The 13,885-nt window shown below is 39.8% G+C and overlaps 1 protein-coding gene across 1 annotated transcript in view; it reads left to right on the forward strand.

Annotated features, from left to right (window-relative positions):
* The window catches only part of USP12 (ubiquitin specific peptidase 12), an 86,690-nt gene that overhangs the window by 38,352 nt on the left and 34,453 nt on the right, over positions 1-13,885 (forward strand). Inside the window, exon 2 of the mRNA XM_046664331.1 lies at positions 3,939-4,019. Within this exon, the coding sequence (XP_046520287.1) occupies positions 3,939-4,019 (81 nt within the window). The remainder of the gene's footprint in view (positions 1-3,938; positions 4,020-13,885) is intronic.

The following is a 13,885-nucleotide window of genomic DNA, read 5'->3' on the forward strand; positions in this document are numbered from 1 at the left end:
CTCACCAGCTCAGTAAATTATTGTTTTTTAATTTTAAAATTCATCCATCTTTTGGTTGTTTTCCTCAGGAGGGTCATGAATATCCAATTGCTTCTTCATGATGAATTCTGTGGTAATAGGTACTGAGTCTAAAATAATCTTTTGTGTAAGTTCCAGAAATGGGGAGAGACCAGTCAGAAGAAAAGTCTTCCTTCTGTGCGTGTCGTGGACTCACACAAAACAAATGAATGCTGATACCTGTGAAAGCTTTAGAGCAGAAATTCTTAACTGAGCTTACCCCCATTTCTTCCCTTTATTCCAGTAAAGAATCACTGATTTCATAAACGATTGTTAATTGTAGTAGGATCGTATTTCTCCCGTGTAGGCATGGAACATTGTTCAGAGCCATTACTATTGGATACTGACTTGTTCTAGGCTCAGTTTAAATCCTCAGGTGCTTGACTGACCATTATTTGACATGATAGGGTTAGTCAGCCTACAACAAAATCTTCAAGGGATGATGTTTCAGCACTCTTCAAAAGATGCTGAAAATTGTACAGCAAATTTTCAGCTTAGTGGTGGTTTTCAACCAGTTACATCTAACTCTAGTGTTGAAAACACTTTTAAATTAAAAAAAAACACTCATCAGAAACTAGATTGCTTTGTCGACTCTTTGCCTTTGCAGTTAGCAGTTCTGCTGGAGGCCGGGGTGTACTCTGATCATTTCTGCAGGGAGAGACGTGAATCCGTGCGTGAGAGTATCCTCCTGCACACTGGGGATCTGCTCTGCAGCATTACTGCCTTAGTAAGGGATAGTGTGCTGTCGTGTACCTGAATGCAGAACTAGCATTAAGGAGAGTGCGTCTGCCCCCCTAACTCCATCTGTAACGGCCATCGCTCCCTGTTGAATTACGCTGCGGAGCGTCCATTGGTTGGGCTTGGACTTCCCTGGAGTTTTGTGTTGGGATGGTAGTGTCCTCAGAAGTGTTGATAAAAGTGCTTGGAAATGATAGAATGTTGAGTTAGAAGAGTCTTTAGAAATTACCCAGCCTTTTAATTTTCCAAACACACTTAGCTGTGAAAACCTTCATTTGTGTAAAAGCTTACTTAAAAACCCAATAGATGAACTTGGAGCTGGGGGTTTGAAAATCACTGAGGAGACTGACCCTTTTATTTGCAAATGAAGACTCTTAAATCCAGAAGGGTTAAATGGCAGTGTTCTGTGGCTGTTCCACTTGGTCACACTTCACTTCGTCTTCCCCGGCAGATTGGACTGTGCTTCCACTTTGTCAGGAGGCTTTTGGGGGTACAGTGATGAAAGCTCCAGGCGCCGCTTTGTGGAACTGGCTGCACTGAGGAGACCATCTGTCTTTTTTTTCTATGATAGCTGTCTCATTTTTTTGTTGTAACTTTTGTTTCCTTCTCATGTTATTTCTTAGCTGTTACATGGGGCAGATCATATTTATGAACATTACTGGCTAAATGAGAGAAGCCTTTTTCCCCCCTTGGAATTGAAGGGAAGGGGGAGAAGAGAACCAACATTTCTGGGACAGCTGCTTATGTACCAGGCACTGCCATGTGCTTTCACAAAAGTTTAAACTCGGGGCTGGCCCCATGGCCAAGTGGAGTTCACGCGCGCGCTCCGCATCGGCGGCCCAGGGTTTCGCCAGTTTGGATCCTGGGCGCGGACATGGCACCACGCGTCAGGCTGTGTTGAGGCAGCATCCCACATGGCACAACTAGAAGGACCTGCAACTAAGATACACAGCTATGTACCGGGGGGATTTGGGGAGAAAAAGCAGAAAAAAAAAAGAAGATTGGCAACAGTTGTTAGCTCAGGTGCCAATCTTTAAAAAAAAAAAGTTTAAACTCATTTAATGTATAGCTACCCTATAAAGTAGTTGGTAACATTTTCCTTTTACAGTTAGGAAACTGAGTCACAGAAAGGCTAATAACTTGATCCATAGTGAAAACTACCCTGAAGGTGGGCTTTCTAAGCTTGTGTGGAAGTCTGTGGTTTTTGGGGGCTGAGTGGGACATCTGGGGTGGCTGGGATACACAGTGTGTGGCGTGTGACTGCAGTTACACCGGAGACATATGTACACGTGGTATTCCGTCCTCTGTTCATCCTCAGGGCCAGAAATGCTTTCCTAAGGTGTGCGTGCTGGCATTTAATCGTTCCACACAGACAGATACATGAGCTTGTATTTTGGGTAATGCCACCTTTGCTTTTCTTCTTTTTTGTGCAGAAGGGTTATACTCGTTCCAGTAAACCAGTTTGAATTCTTATAGTAGGTGGTAAACATCTTGACTTACTAATAGTTTTCAACATATGTGAGGAAATTTCCTGACAGGACTTGAGCTGGCAGAGTGGGGAGTGGGGCTTGGCAGCGTTCCTGCCGAGACAGTTTTGTTCGGTGGACCTTGAAGTTGCTATAATAACAGTTAATGAATAGCCAAATTTGAAATAAATGGTATCTATGAACTAGTGATTGTATCGAGGTTTTATAGAAAGCCTAAAAATAATTCCTAAATGAAAAAAATAAAGACTGTGTCATGTCTGCATACAAGTGCTGGGTGGCTGGAGGACATTAGAGGAAATATCTTGTTTTGGCAGAACTTGACCACCAACCCGCCAGGTCCCTTTGATCAGCGCTTATTTTCGGGCCTGACCTTTCAGGAAGTTGAGGATGTGTTTGAAGAAGGGCTGGGCTTCCCAGGTTCAGGATCGGAGCTCAGCCAGGACACTGCCGCAGTGGGCTCCTGAGCACTCAGGGCTGTTCACCGTGTGCAGCGTCTCGAGGAGGCGTCTGTGTGTGTTGTCTCGTGTGCAGCCCTGCAGAGTGGTGTTCAGGTATTTTGTGACTGACTGCATATCAGTTATATTCTCTTGTTATATCAGTACCTTTTCTTGGGGATTTTCATGTAAACATATCCAGAGTTACTGTGTTTTCAGAATTGCTTTCATTCCCCTTTCAAGCCACGTTTTGAGTCCATTTGGTACTGTGTACTGGTGCCTAGGGACTTTGTGTCTTCCCACCCACTAAGCTTTTTCTTCAGGGACCTCAGATGCATAGAATGGAGTTGATCATATTCCTGAGCGCATGACACAGGTCTCAGGAATATGATATTGTCTGTGCAGGGCCCTTCTTTTTTTGGGTTTCATTTTATTTTTCCTTCTCATCCTTCACCCCGATTCCAAGTCCCAGCCGTCCTCCAGGGCCCACTCAAGTGTGTCTGATGTGCGTTTGTCCAGCCCATTGGCCGTGTGCTATTGTGTGTGTGTGTGTGTGTGTGTGTGTGTGTGTGTGTGTGTGTGTGTATATATGGTGGTGTTTCGTTTTAGTCTCATTTTCTTTTTTAATTTAACATAATGTTTTTGAGAAATAGTCATGTTTTTGTACGTAAATCTAGCTCATTTATTCTGACTCTGTTACGTAGGATGTTGTCATGTTTTATAGACCACCTGGATTGCTGTCAGCTCTGCATCATCAGTGATGCATCAGTGAACATTCCTGTCGCCCTTAGCTCTCTGTGAGAATTTTTCAGGTGTATACCTCGGAAGAATTGTTAGGCCCCTGGATATAGGCGAATTTCACAAAATTTCAGCTCTCTGAGATGGCTGCTGTCAGATTACACTCTTGTTACAGTGCATGATGCAACAGCCACTTTCATTCGTTACTTAGAAAAAAGGAACAAGTTATAAATATAATTCCTTGATCCAGGCTTTGGTTCCGTGAGAAGGTTCCTGCAAACTAGTTTTTAGTCATCTTGTTAAAAGCCTTCGTTCTTCACTCTCATCCTTTATTTTCTTTCAGTATTGTTAGGTAGTTATAGGGAAGTTATAGATCTGTAAGTTATAGGTAGTTTTTTAAAGAATGTCTCTGTAATGCCTATATAATTGTGACAATGTTATAAAAATACTATAAATACTAAGATTTCTGCGTTTCATTTTATAGGGCGCCAATGCCTCGGCATTAGAGAAAGAGATTGGTCCAGAACAGTTTCCAGTCAATGAGCACTATTTTGGATTAGTCAATGTAAGTATCCATTGATACTTAGCCTTCAGAATTGATGAATGCATTTCATAATTTATTAAAGGAAAATTGTTCATTTGTCTCAGACTTAATGCCAAGAAACTTGATGTGGAATTTTAAATTTATCTGTCACGGAAGGGAAACAAAGTTGGCTGAACAACTGAGAACAGATCTCTTGATTCTTTGAGAATTATTTAAATGTCTAAATATAAGTGGTTCAAATGTACAGATATAAATATAGTTTGTAAATGCCTGCATGTGTCTATAGCGTCTCTGTCAATTTACTCCTGGCATTGTCCCAGTAGTATAGATATAAAAGTGCAAAATATAGGGAAAACATACATCTCAGTCCTTGTGGAGGTAATTCTAGTAATTATACATTATTAAAACTTTGGAAGAACTTTCTTCTCTGAACCAAAACCACCACAAATCTGTGTTATGTAATTGTCGTAGTAGTTTATGCTGTTGTACTGTTAGGTGGGTCCACGGTGAATGTTTTAAAATGTCTGTGTTGGCGGTAGCACAGATAACAAAGTAAGTTATAGTGAACAAATTGGTGTGTCGATAAGTACGAGTATGGAATTATGATGTGTGCTTTCTTGTGTGACTTGAGGGAAGCGCTTCAAGTGACCTGTTTCCCCTTGCTCTGGGAACCTGTCGGTCTCTGTCAGTGTGAAGCTTGTAACAAAGAATCAGCCGTCTCCACCCTCTTCTGTCCTTCCCCACAGGAAGCTACTCATTGAACTGATGGCTATTTTTTCTGGACTTTACCCTTCCATTCTAAATAAAGTGCTTATACTGCTATTTAAAAAAAACAAAACCCTGTTGACTTCCTGTTAAGGTGGATTAGAAGTTTAGTTCTCTTCTCGCACCGCCTCTGCCCAACTTCACTTTTCCTCCTCCTCCCCTACGGGATCAGTCATGGCTTTGTTTTTCCATGTCCTTATTTTTCATTTATTCTTCCCAGATTTGTCAACAAAACTGAAAAAATAAAAAGACCTCCTCTGTATCAGTTTCCACTGAGTCGTACCCGTCAAGTAACCCCTCCTTTTCCCCATGACGTCCCTCTGGAGCCTTCTGTCCTCCTGCTGTGCAGCTTTTGTCCAGCCTTTCTTTTTTCTGTCACCCTGGATATTCCCTTCACTTCTTTCCACTTGCAGATCCTGTCTTCTTTCTGGTGTTCTTGCTTTGTGGAACACGGTCTACACTAGCTTCTTTAGGAAGTGTGCATGGGAGATTAACTTTGAGATCGTGTGTATTTAAAAGTGTTTCGGTTATTGTTACAGCTAGATATAGATCCTAAGTTATAACTTTCCTTCACAATTTTTAAGAGATTACTCTGTTGCTTTCTGGTTCTTTTGATGTTGAGGGTTGATGCCCTTCTGATTCTTTTTTTTCCTTCCCATTTTCTTCTTCTTCTTCTTCTTTTTTTTTTTTGAGGAAGATTGGCCCTGAGCTAGTATCTGTGCCCATCGTCCTCTATTTTATATGTGGGACGCGTGCCACAGCATGGCTTGATAAGCAGTGCATAGGTCTGCACCCTGGATCTGAACCCACTAACCCTGGGGACCCTGGGCCACCAAAGTGGAGCACGTGAACTTTAACTGCTGTGCCACCGGGCAGGCCCCCTTCTGGTTCTTGATCTTTTCTGTATGAGGCTTTTTTGTCCCTTTCAAAGAAATTTTGGGAGGCTTTTAAGATGCTCTCTATGCACGATGTTCTGAAATTTCATGATGTGTCTTACTCTCCCCTGTTATTGCGTTGGGTGTTTATGGACCCATTCAGACTGATGGTTCATTTTCCTCAGTTCTAGAACGTTTCTGATACTATTATTTGGATAATTTTCTTCCTATCACTGTAATTTCTCTGTTCTGTCTTTTTTGATACACTGTTAGTTGCATATTGAAAGACTTAGACTGATTCTTTATTTTTCTTATTTTTCCTCCCATTTTTGATCATCTGCCTTTCTATTCTACATTTTAGACTATTTCTTCTACATTTTAGACTATTTTTCATCCAACTCATTGCATTTTTTTGTTTCTTAGAATGTTACTTTTATTTTTTGATCTTGTTTCATGGAGGCAATATTTTCTTTTATTTTTCTCAGGATATTATTTATAGTTTGTTGCTGAGGTTTTCTTAGGATTACTGGATTGTTTCTGAGTTCACCACCCCCACCCCCCATTTTCAACTCTGTCTTTCCTATTGGAAGCTTTCCTCAAATTTCAATCATACATAAAAATGAAATTCTAGACCGCTGGTTGGAGCTTTGTGTATTATGGGTGGAGCTTGTCTACCTTTGGCTCCACTCTAGGGTGACCCGCTGGCAAACAGGCTTTAAACAGAGCGCTCCCTGCCCACTCCCTCCTGCCCCCAGTGTCAGCATCTGGAGCCTTGCTCTGGGCGGGCTGTCTGCTTCTGGGAGGACTCCTCAGTCTGCCTGGGAGGTGCTTCGTTCCGGGTGTGTCTGGTCCTCTGGTTCCTGTCCAGGCCTCACTGCTGTCCTCGCTGTTCTTATACCCAGAGTTCCCTGTTCAGCCTCTCTGGACACTGACCTGCAGTTGAAAGCAGGCTAAGAGCCTGGGGGTCTAAATGGTCCTTTGAAACACTTGTGACCAGACTTGTGTTTTTAGATGTCACCTTCCCCCGCCACCCCCCATCCCCCATCCTGCTCCTTCAGGATGAGTCACTTTGTTTCTTGTTTGTCCCTTATGGGCTCTTCGGCTTCTGCAGTTTCTCTGTCTGCCTTCTGTCTGTTCCCTGACATCTCTGGTCTGTGGTTTATCTCCTTTGGCCTTTTGAGTTTTTGCCTGATCTGTTCTTCCATGGTCATTTTATTGAGGTTTCATGAGGAGGAGAGTTAAATGAGTATTTCCCTGTTCAACAAGAAGTCTGGCCTCTCCTTATGTGATCTGAAATGTTTGTGCTCTCATACAGAGTTGTCCGGTGGTCAGAGCCTCGTTTGGATCTGGGGGTGGCAAACCTGTTTCTTCAGTCTCGTTACTGCGTCCTGGTGGCTCCCACCCGTACCTGCTTCAGACTCCAGTGCTCACATGTGTCTTGAATTGTAGTGAAGTTGTGCCATTGATAGTGTCCCAGAAGAACCCATGTCTTTAGAATAGCACTTATTTATACTTTGTCACAATATATTTGTATATTGAAGGCTGTCTTACCTTTAACTTTCTCCAGTATAAATATTTCCATCTCCTCATTGTGTCTAGCTGTAAGTTTTCTGCAGATAGCCTCAGAACGAGTGAAACAACATCCTAGATAAAATCATGAGTTCTGAAGTTCTATAGTATTTTTTCTGCTGTTATGTTGTTTTAAGTTTAATATGATATCAGTATCAAAATGCCAGCGTCAATTGTGTAAAAAAAAAGGTTTCTAAGAAAATAGCATTTTTCATTACTCCCTGTGGATCAGTCTAAATTCAGAAGGTGGTATTTGTGTTTCTTCCTGAAGCTGAGTAACTGAGCGTCAGTAAAACCAAGAGAAGCAGGAGGGAGTAAAGCGACTAAGAGGCCATCAGAGGAAGCTCTGTCTTATCCCCTCGAGAGGTTCATTTGAGGAGCAGAAATATAGTTTCTGATCTCTGTGCCTAGTTATTATGGTGAAGAATTGACATCTCTAAGGTGGCCAGGGCTCCAACTGTGAAAGGTTGATGAACACTTTGAATGTCAGAGTCGATGCAGCAGAACTAGAATAGTGATTAACTTTTTCTGGGATTTATACTTTCACGCTACTTTGCAACTGTGTTCTGTACGTTTAACCTTTTTCTGTAAGTCTTATTTTTCAACCTGCAAATTATCATTACTCTTTTCTTTCTCTCTTTGTTTCCTTCCCCCATTTTTTTATTTGTAGACTTATTTATAGGAGTCTCTTAAAAATTAAGATTGTAGTTTTGGAGGTAGGGGCTTGTTAATTCAGAGATCAATATTTTAACTTTTTTCCTGCCCCTATACCTGTCTGCCAAGTAGTTGGTGTTGTAAATAACAGTGAAATGTAGCTGCTTTAAGAAACTTGGTGGTTACCCTTTCCTAACAATTGGATTTTGTTAAAATGGGGCACATGTATATTTTCTTTTCATCAGTCTGTTCTTAGCTAAGTGTGCATTTCCAGGTTCATTTTAATTGCTTTTATAAAAAGCTTATACCGAAAAGAGTTCCTATTAGATCTGCCTGATTGGATCCCTTTTTGCAACCACTGAGTGGTAGGTCACTCAATAGCACTTGCTTTTGGGAAATAATACATGTATTTGGGCAGTTAGAAAATTAGACTTTTTTTGTTTTAATGGAGAAAAGAGTACCACAGTTTGATTAACCTAGCAGAAAATTCAACAGAGTGGTTACTTTCAACATTGTTAATGACAACCTATTTTCCATTATTTTCACTTGTAGATATTTTTGTCTTGGAAGAGTATTTTCAAAAATGATAGCTTTTATGGCAGTTTACTCTTAATGATGATTCTGATGTTGGTCACTATAATTTACGTAACACACAGAGTGGGGCTTTCCTATTGGTTGGACTGCTGCGGATACGTTAACCTTCCTGATGTTATGGGAGCCGAGGAGGAATGTCCTGTGCCGTGGGGGTTCAGGAACCACGTTGAGGAGGCACAGGAGCCCTTGGAAGCTTTCTCTTGCTGTAAAATATCCCACTCACATGTCGGCTGTTTTTACAGTCAGCTAAATTCTTTGAAAACAAGTTGTTTTCATCTGATAAACCAGATTGCCTTTTCCTCTGAGGTCTTGTAGCTAATGAGTACTTATTTTAGTAAAGTTTATTATAGACAGTGATTTAAACTAGTGTCTCTTTCCTACTTTTTGTGCAGTCTATGCATTTTTAATAGCCATTCTTCAATGTTTAATTGTATGGTTCTATATTAATTTTATAATACAGTAGGGTCCAACACATAAGTTGATTGGGCTCAATCAATCTATTTGGGAGGCTACTGTGGACCTTTGTTATGAAATTACAATTGTGTTCCTAGACCATCTTATGAAAGGCTTTTTAACCTGAATTGCTAGTACTTATTAGTTGGAATTCTAGATCCAGGGAACAAGGACCATTATGGAGGAGAGAGAGAAATAAAAATGAAACTTTCTTTCCATTTGTGGGTTATACTGTTGATTAGGCAAATGTCTCTTGGTTCTGTTTTCTTTTGCATTGATTTCATTCTCATTTAGTTTCTCTTCCCCTATGGCCACAGACTCCTTGAGGCTTACATTATCAGAGATCCCAGAGAACGTCCATGTCAAACCTGACAAAAGAACTGTAGCCCAGGTACTCTGTCTAGAGTGGATCAAGAGCCCAGCCCTGTTACAGGGCCTGAGAAAGGGCTTGTGATTGACAACCCTACGGAATTTGCGTAGAAGTCAGTTCCTAGAAGGAAGCACAGGGCCATGGAGTAAGGGCGTGGGGTGAGGAGTGGATGTCCGCTAGAATGAGGAAGGCCGCTTTGGGATTGGGTCCACTTGGCCGCAGTGAGGGTGGTGGGTAGGGGAAAGTGGGGCATAGTGTTATAAAACAGGCCACCTAAACGAGACACTGTGGTCGGAGGAAGAGGGTCTTCCCTTAGAAGGGGATGTTCACAGGACAGGCACTGTCACCAGCCTCCAGCATGGGGGACAGGGGAGCAGTCAAACATTTTAAAACATTTTTTAAAGGTAACACTGTTGACATAATGGTGGTTAAAACCAGTAATCTCCAAATGAAATACTTGAGATGGTCCGCTGGGGTATGAGAAGAAAATAGTAGAATTTCTGATGTTTATTTTCATCTAAAAATGAAAGGTAGATTCAGCTTTACTATTCTTGATAAATGGATGATACTGGCACCCACACTATCCATGTGTGAAATGGTCCTGTGTTACTTCAAGTGCCACAGTGCCGAGCAGTCAACAGCATCACTCTCTCTTACTCATTTATGCTGTTTTATCTGTTATAATTTAAATGTGGATTTAGAGATTACATGATTTAATTTCAATTAATCTAATTCCTCAAAATGGACAAATGGCTTGAAAAAGGTTGTTTCAAAATTAACTGTGTAATTCTGTTAGGAATTGTTCTAAGGACTTCCCACAGATTATTCATTTAATTCTTTACAAGGTTTTAAGATGTAGGTGCTGTTAACCCCATTTACAGATGAGGAGACTGATGCACAGAGTGGTTTAGTAATTTCCCAAGGTCTCATAGCAGAACCAGGTCTCAACCTAGACTGTTTGGTTTCAGATCCTCTGCGCTCAGTGCCCATGCTGTGCTGCTCTCAAGGCCGGTGATCACTCACATGTATTCGAACATTTAGTAAATAGGATTGCAAATTTAATACCATAATTTAGAAAATAAAGGCCATAAAGGAGACTCTTTTTCACTTGGACTAATGTATGTATCTTTGTGAAGATACCTTTTTCAACTTTGATAGCTGTTAAAACCATATAACTGAACGTAAACCCAGACTATCAAATCACTGTCTTACAGTCTGTATCCCACAGTTTACACAAAAGCACACTCAGTCTCATTGCCCTCAGTTAAATATTAATAATTTTTAGTGAAAATGAAAAAATTAATAAGACAAATTTAAAATGTTTGCTTCATCTTGTCTTATTAAAAATATAACAAAATATAATCACTTATTTGTGTCTTTTTTTTTAAAGATTTTATTTTTCCTTTTCTCCCCAAAGCCCCCTGGTACATAGTTGTTTATTTTTAGTTGTGGGTGCTTCTAGTTGTGGCATGTGGGACGCTGCCTCAGCATGGCCTGATGAGTGGTGCCATGTCCGCGCCCAGGATCCGAACCAGCGACATCCTGGGCCGCTGAAGTGGAGTGTGCGAACCTAACCACTTAGCTACGCAGCCGGCCCCCTGTTATATTTTTAATGTATGTAATATATGTATATAATTTATAAATAAATATACATGCATTAGAGATGTGTACTCAGAATCATCTTATTGATGGGGCAATGATTCATATTTGTGGAGGGGCATTTTTTTAAGACTTAGAGAAAAAGGCATCAGAGAAAGCAAGGATAGGTCATTGTGTTCAACAGGCGATTGAAAAATCAGTGATCAGACCTCGAGGAGGGTGGCTCCTTTTAAAATTTGTTTCCCCTGATTTTAAAGAGGGTCATACCTTTGATCTTCAGAAGCAGCTGAAAAAATACAGGATAGGTTTCAACCATAGAGCAATGTCTTTTTGGAAATTGAGCTTTCAGAAATAAGAATTTGGAGGAAAACATCCCAGACAGTCTTTTGCAGGAAAACTATACACTTGAAGGATATATTTTTAGATTTTAGGAACTAGAATGAAAGTTACTGTTAAAAGTCAAGGAAATTAAAAGTTTCAGAGTTATGAATAAGATTGAAAGTTAGCTTATTCTGGAGGCGTAGTAGTAGTTTCAATCTTTAATTTTTCTTTATTGGGATTGATGAAGGTAAGTGAAAGACCATAATAGAAGACCTCAAAGAATTGATTACAGTGTTACCTATTGCTTTAAATTGGGGAGATAAGCAAGAGGCTGGCTGCGAGCATTCTGTACAAAGTGTGGACTCCCTCTAGTTCCTTAGCTTATCCCATTTCCTTCTTTTTTATAAGTGAGTCAAACTCATTATGATAACTTTTTCTGATATACTGTGAGATGCTGTCTTTTGTTTTTACCTACCTACTCTGTGGAAATTGGCAGAGTCCCTGTTGCTTATTCTTTAATAAAAATGTCCAGATTATGGAGATTGTATCTTCACTTGACAGAGCCATAGTTTGTTGGTCATTAGAGTCATTAGACTGTGGTACAAATACTGGTATTTTTCAGACTAATTAATGCTGAGTAATTGGTAAGTTAACTTTAGTAATGTTGTAGATTCTACTGCTGATGTACTTAGCACTGGGTAGCCTTTATGAATTAGGATCATTAATATCAATGCATCATTATTGTATACTTCTTTTAGCATGTCTCTGGAAAGCCTTTCAAGCAGCTGTCTTCATGAAATCAGTTCATGGCTCTGACGAGCTATATGAACGTGGAAGTCATGTTTCTTCACTGGGTCTCCTGTCCTATTCCTTTCTTGTAGTAGTGTTTAACTTGTTCCTCTATTCCTTGAGTATCTTATAAAGTGGTAGTTAGATCTAGACACTTGATCAAAGTGTAGTGGTTTTGTTTTATTTTTTAGGACAATGATACTTAATAGGAGTTGCTGTATATTTCTTGGTGCATCACACTGCAAAACATGAAAGTTTTGTTGTTCGTTTTTAATGATACTGGAACCATTGGGGGTTTAGGCCTGAGCCCTCCATTTTAAAGTTCCCCATCAACTTTTAACCTAATGCTTTTCGTATCCATTGGTAATTATTGCCTAGTCCATTATTTACGACCATTTCTTCTGAAGTTATTAGGCAGAATTATTCTATAAACAAGAACTTCCTTTATCAACTATTTAGTGCCCCCTGAAATATGGTTCTTATAAGAAGGACAAGATAAAACTTTGATACTTTCCTTTTATTATTAGTTTATAACTTCCATTGGAGACTAATGAAAGTTTCTTTTTTTAACATCATTATTTATTCATAGGTTTTTATGTAGTTGATGTGCCTTTTATCCATTGCAGTCATTCTTTTTGATGAAAGTTAGCTCTTGGATCCACACAAAAAGGTATTCCAGGCTAATCTTGTACATTGTACATTTCCTGTCTCAGACGTTGAATAGCCATATCTGCAAGGCATCGTAGTTCCATTTTGTGGCAAAGAGGTTTTTAGAGACCACGGTCTGAGTACAGGGGAAACTTAATTGCAGCTGGCCTTTTCAGTGGACAGAACTTGAAAAAACACACGCATGCACGCATACACTCATCTTAAGATTTACAAAAAGGCATGAGTTTATACTGATATTTCTAATTCCAGTTTAAGTTTATAGGGCTTTTACTCTTCTAATTTTTATTCTTGTAACTTTTCTCCTTTACTTTAAAAATTTTGCTTCTTAAGGGTGTTAACATAATTCTTTACTTGGTTTGTCCTGGAGCGTATCTATAGTAGTTTCAAAATAACAGTATCCACAGATTAATTCTAAAAATGTGACTGCTGAGTGCTGTTTAGGATTTCTTTGTTATTTTTATTCTTAGACTGTATTGCGGTAGGCACGTATAGTAAAAGTTCTGTGTTTTAAAGTCGCTTGACATAATTCTTTTATCTGTGTAGTTTTACCACCAGCTTGATATATATTTAGGTTTTATTTATTTCTATCTGTTTTCAATTTTAGGAATTTTTTTTTCTCTTTCTTTTATGACTTAGTTTAAAAAATTGGTACAAAGTAATCTTTTTATAATGTACATGCAGAGGAATCTCACTTTCGTTCCTCTCCACTCTTTCCCCTCTTTCTCTGTAAATAACTATTTTTAATCACGTTTAACTTATCCTTCCTAGTTTCTAAATGTAAGCAAACGTGCATGTTTATGCACAAACATTTAATATAGCCTACTCTTAAACACTCTTCTCTGCCCAGCCTGTTTAAGTTAATATATATGTGACCTCACCCCATAGCAGTACCATGAGAACTGTCCTCATTCCTTTTTTACAGTTTCAAGGCACTCCCCAAATCCTCATGGGTCGACTTCCGGGTGTTTTATCAGCTGACTCTGGGAGCCAGTGTCTATTACTGGGGAGGGAAAAGGAAGGCAATAAATAGTTATCAAACTATGTGTCATGTTCTCTGTAAGGCAGGATTATTTTTCAGCATTATTAAAGAGGAGGACATTGAACTTCAGTGAGCTGTAGTTACATACTCCAGCTCACCTGGCCAGCAAGAGAGAGATCCGTAGTTCAGGGTTTAACCCTGGAGCTGAAGTCCATGTCTTTCTAACATAGTGAGACTGATACAGCCTGGC

This window comes from Equus quagga, chromosome 6 (assembly GCF_021613505.1).
Source record: "Equus quagga isolate Etosha38 chromosome 6, UCLA_HA_Equagga_1.0, whole genome shotgun sequence".
Classification (NCBI taxonomy): domain Eukaryota; kingdom Metazoa; phylum Chordata; class Mammalia; order Perissodactyla; family Equidae; genus Equus; species Equus quagga.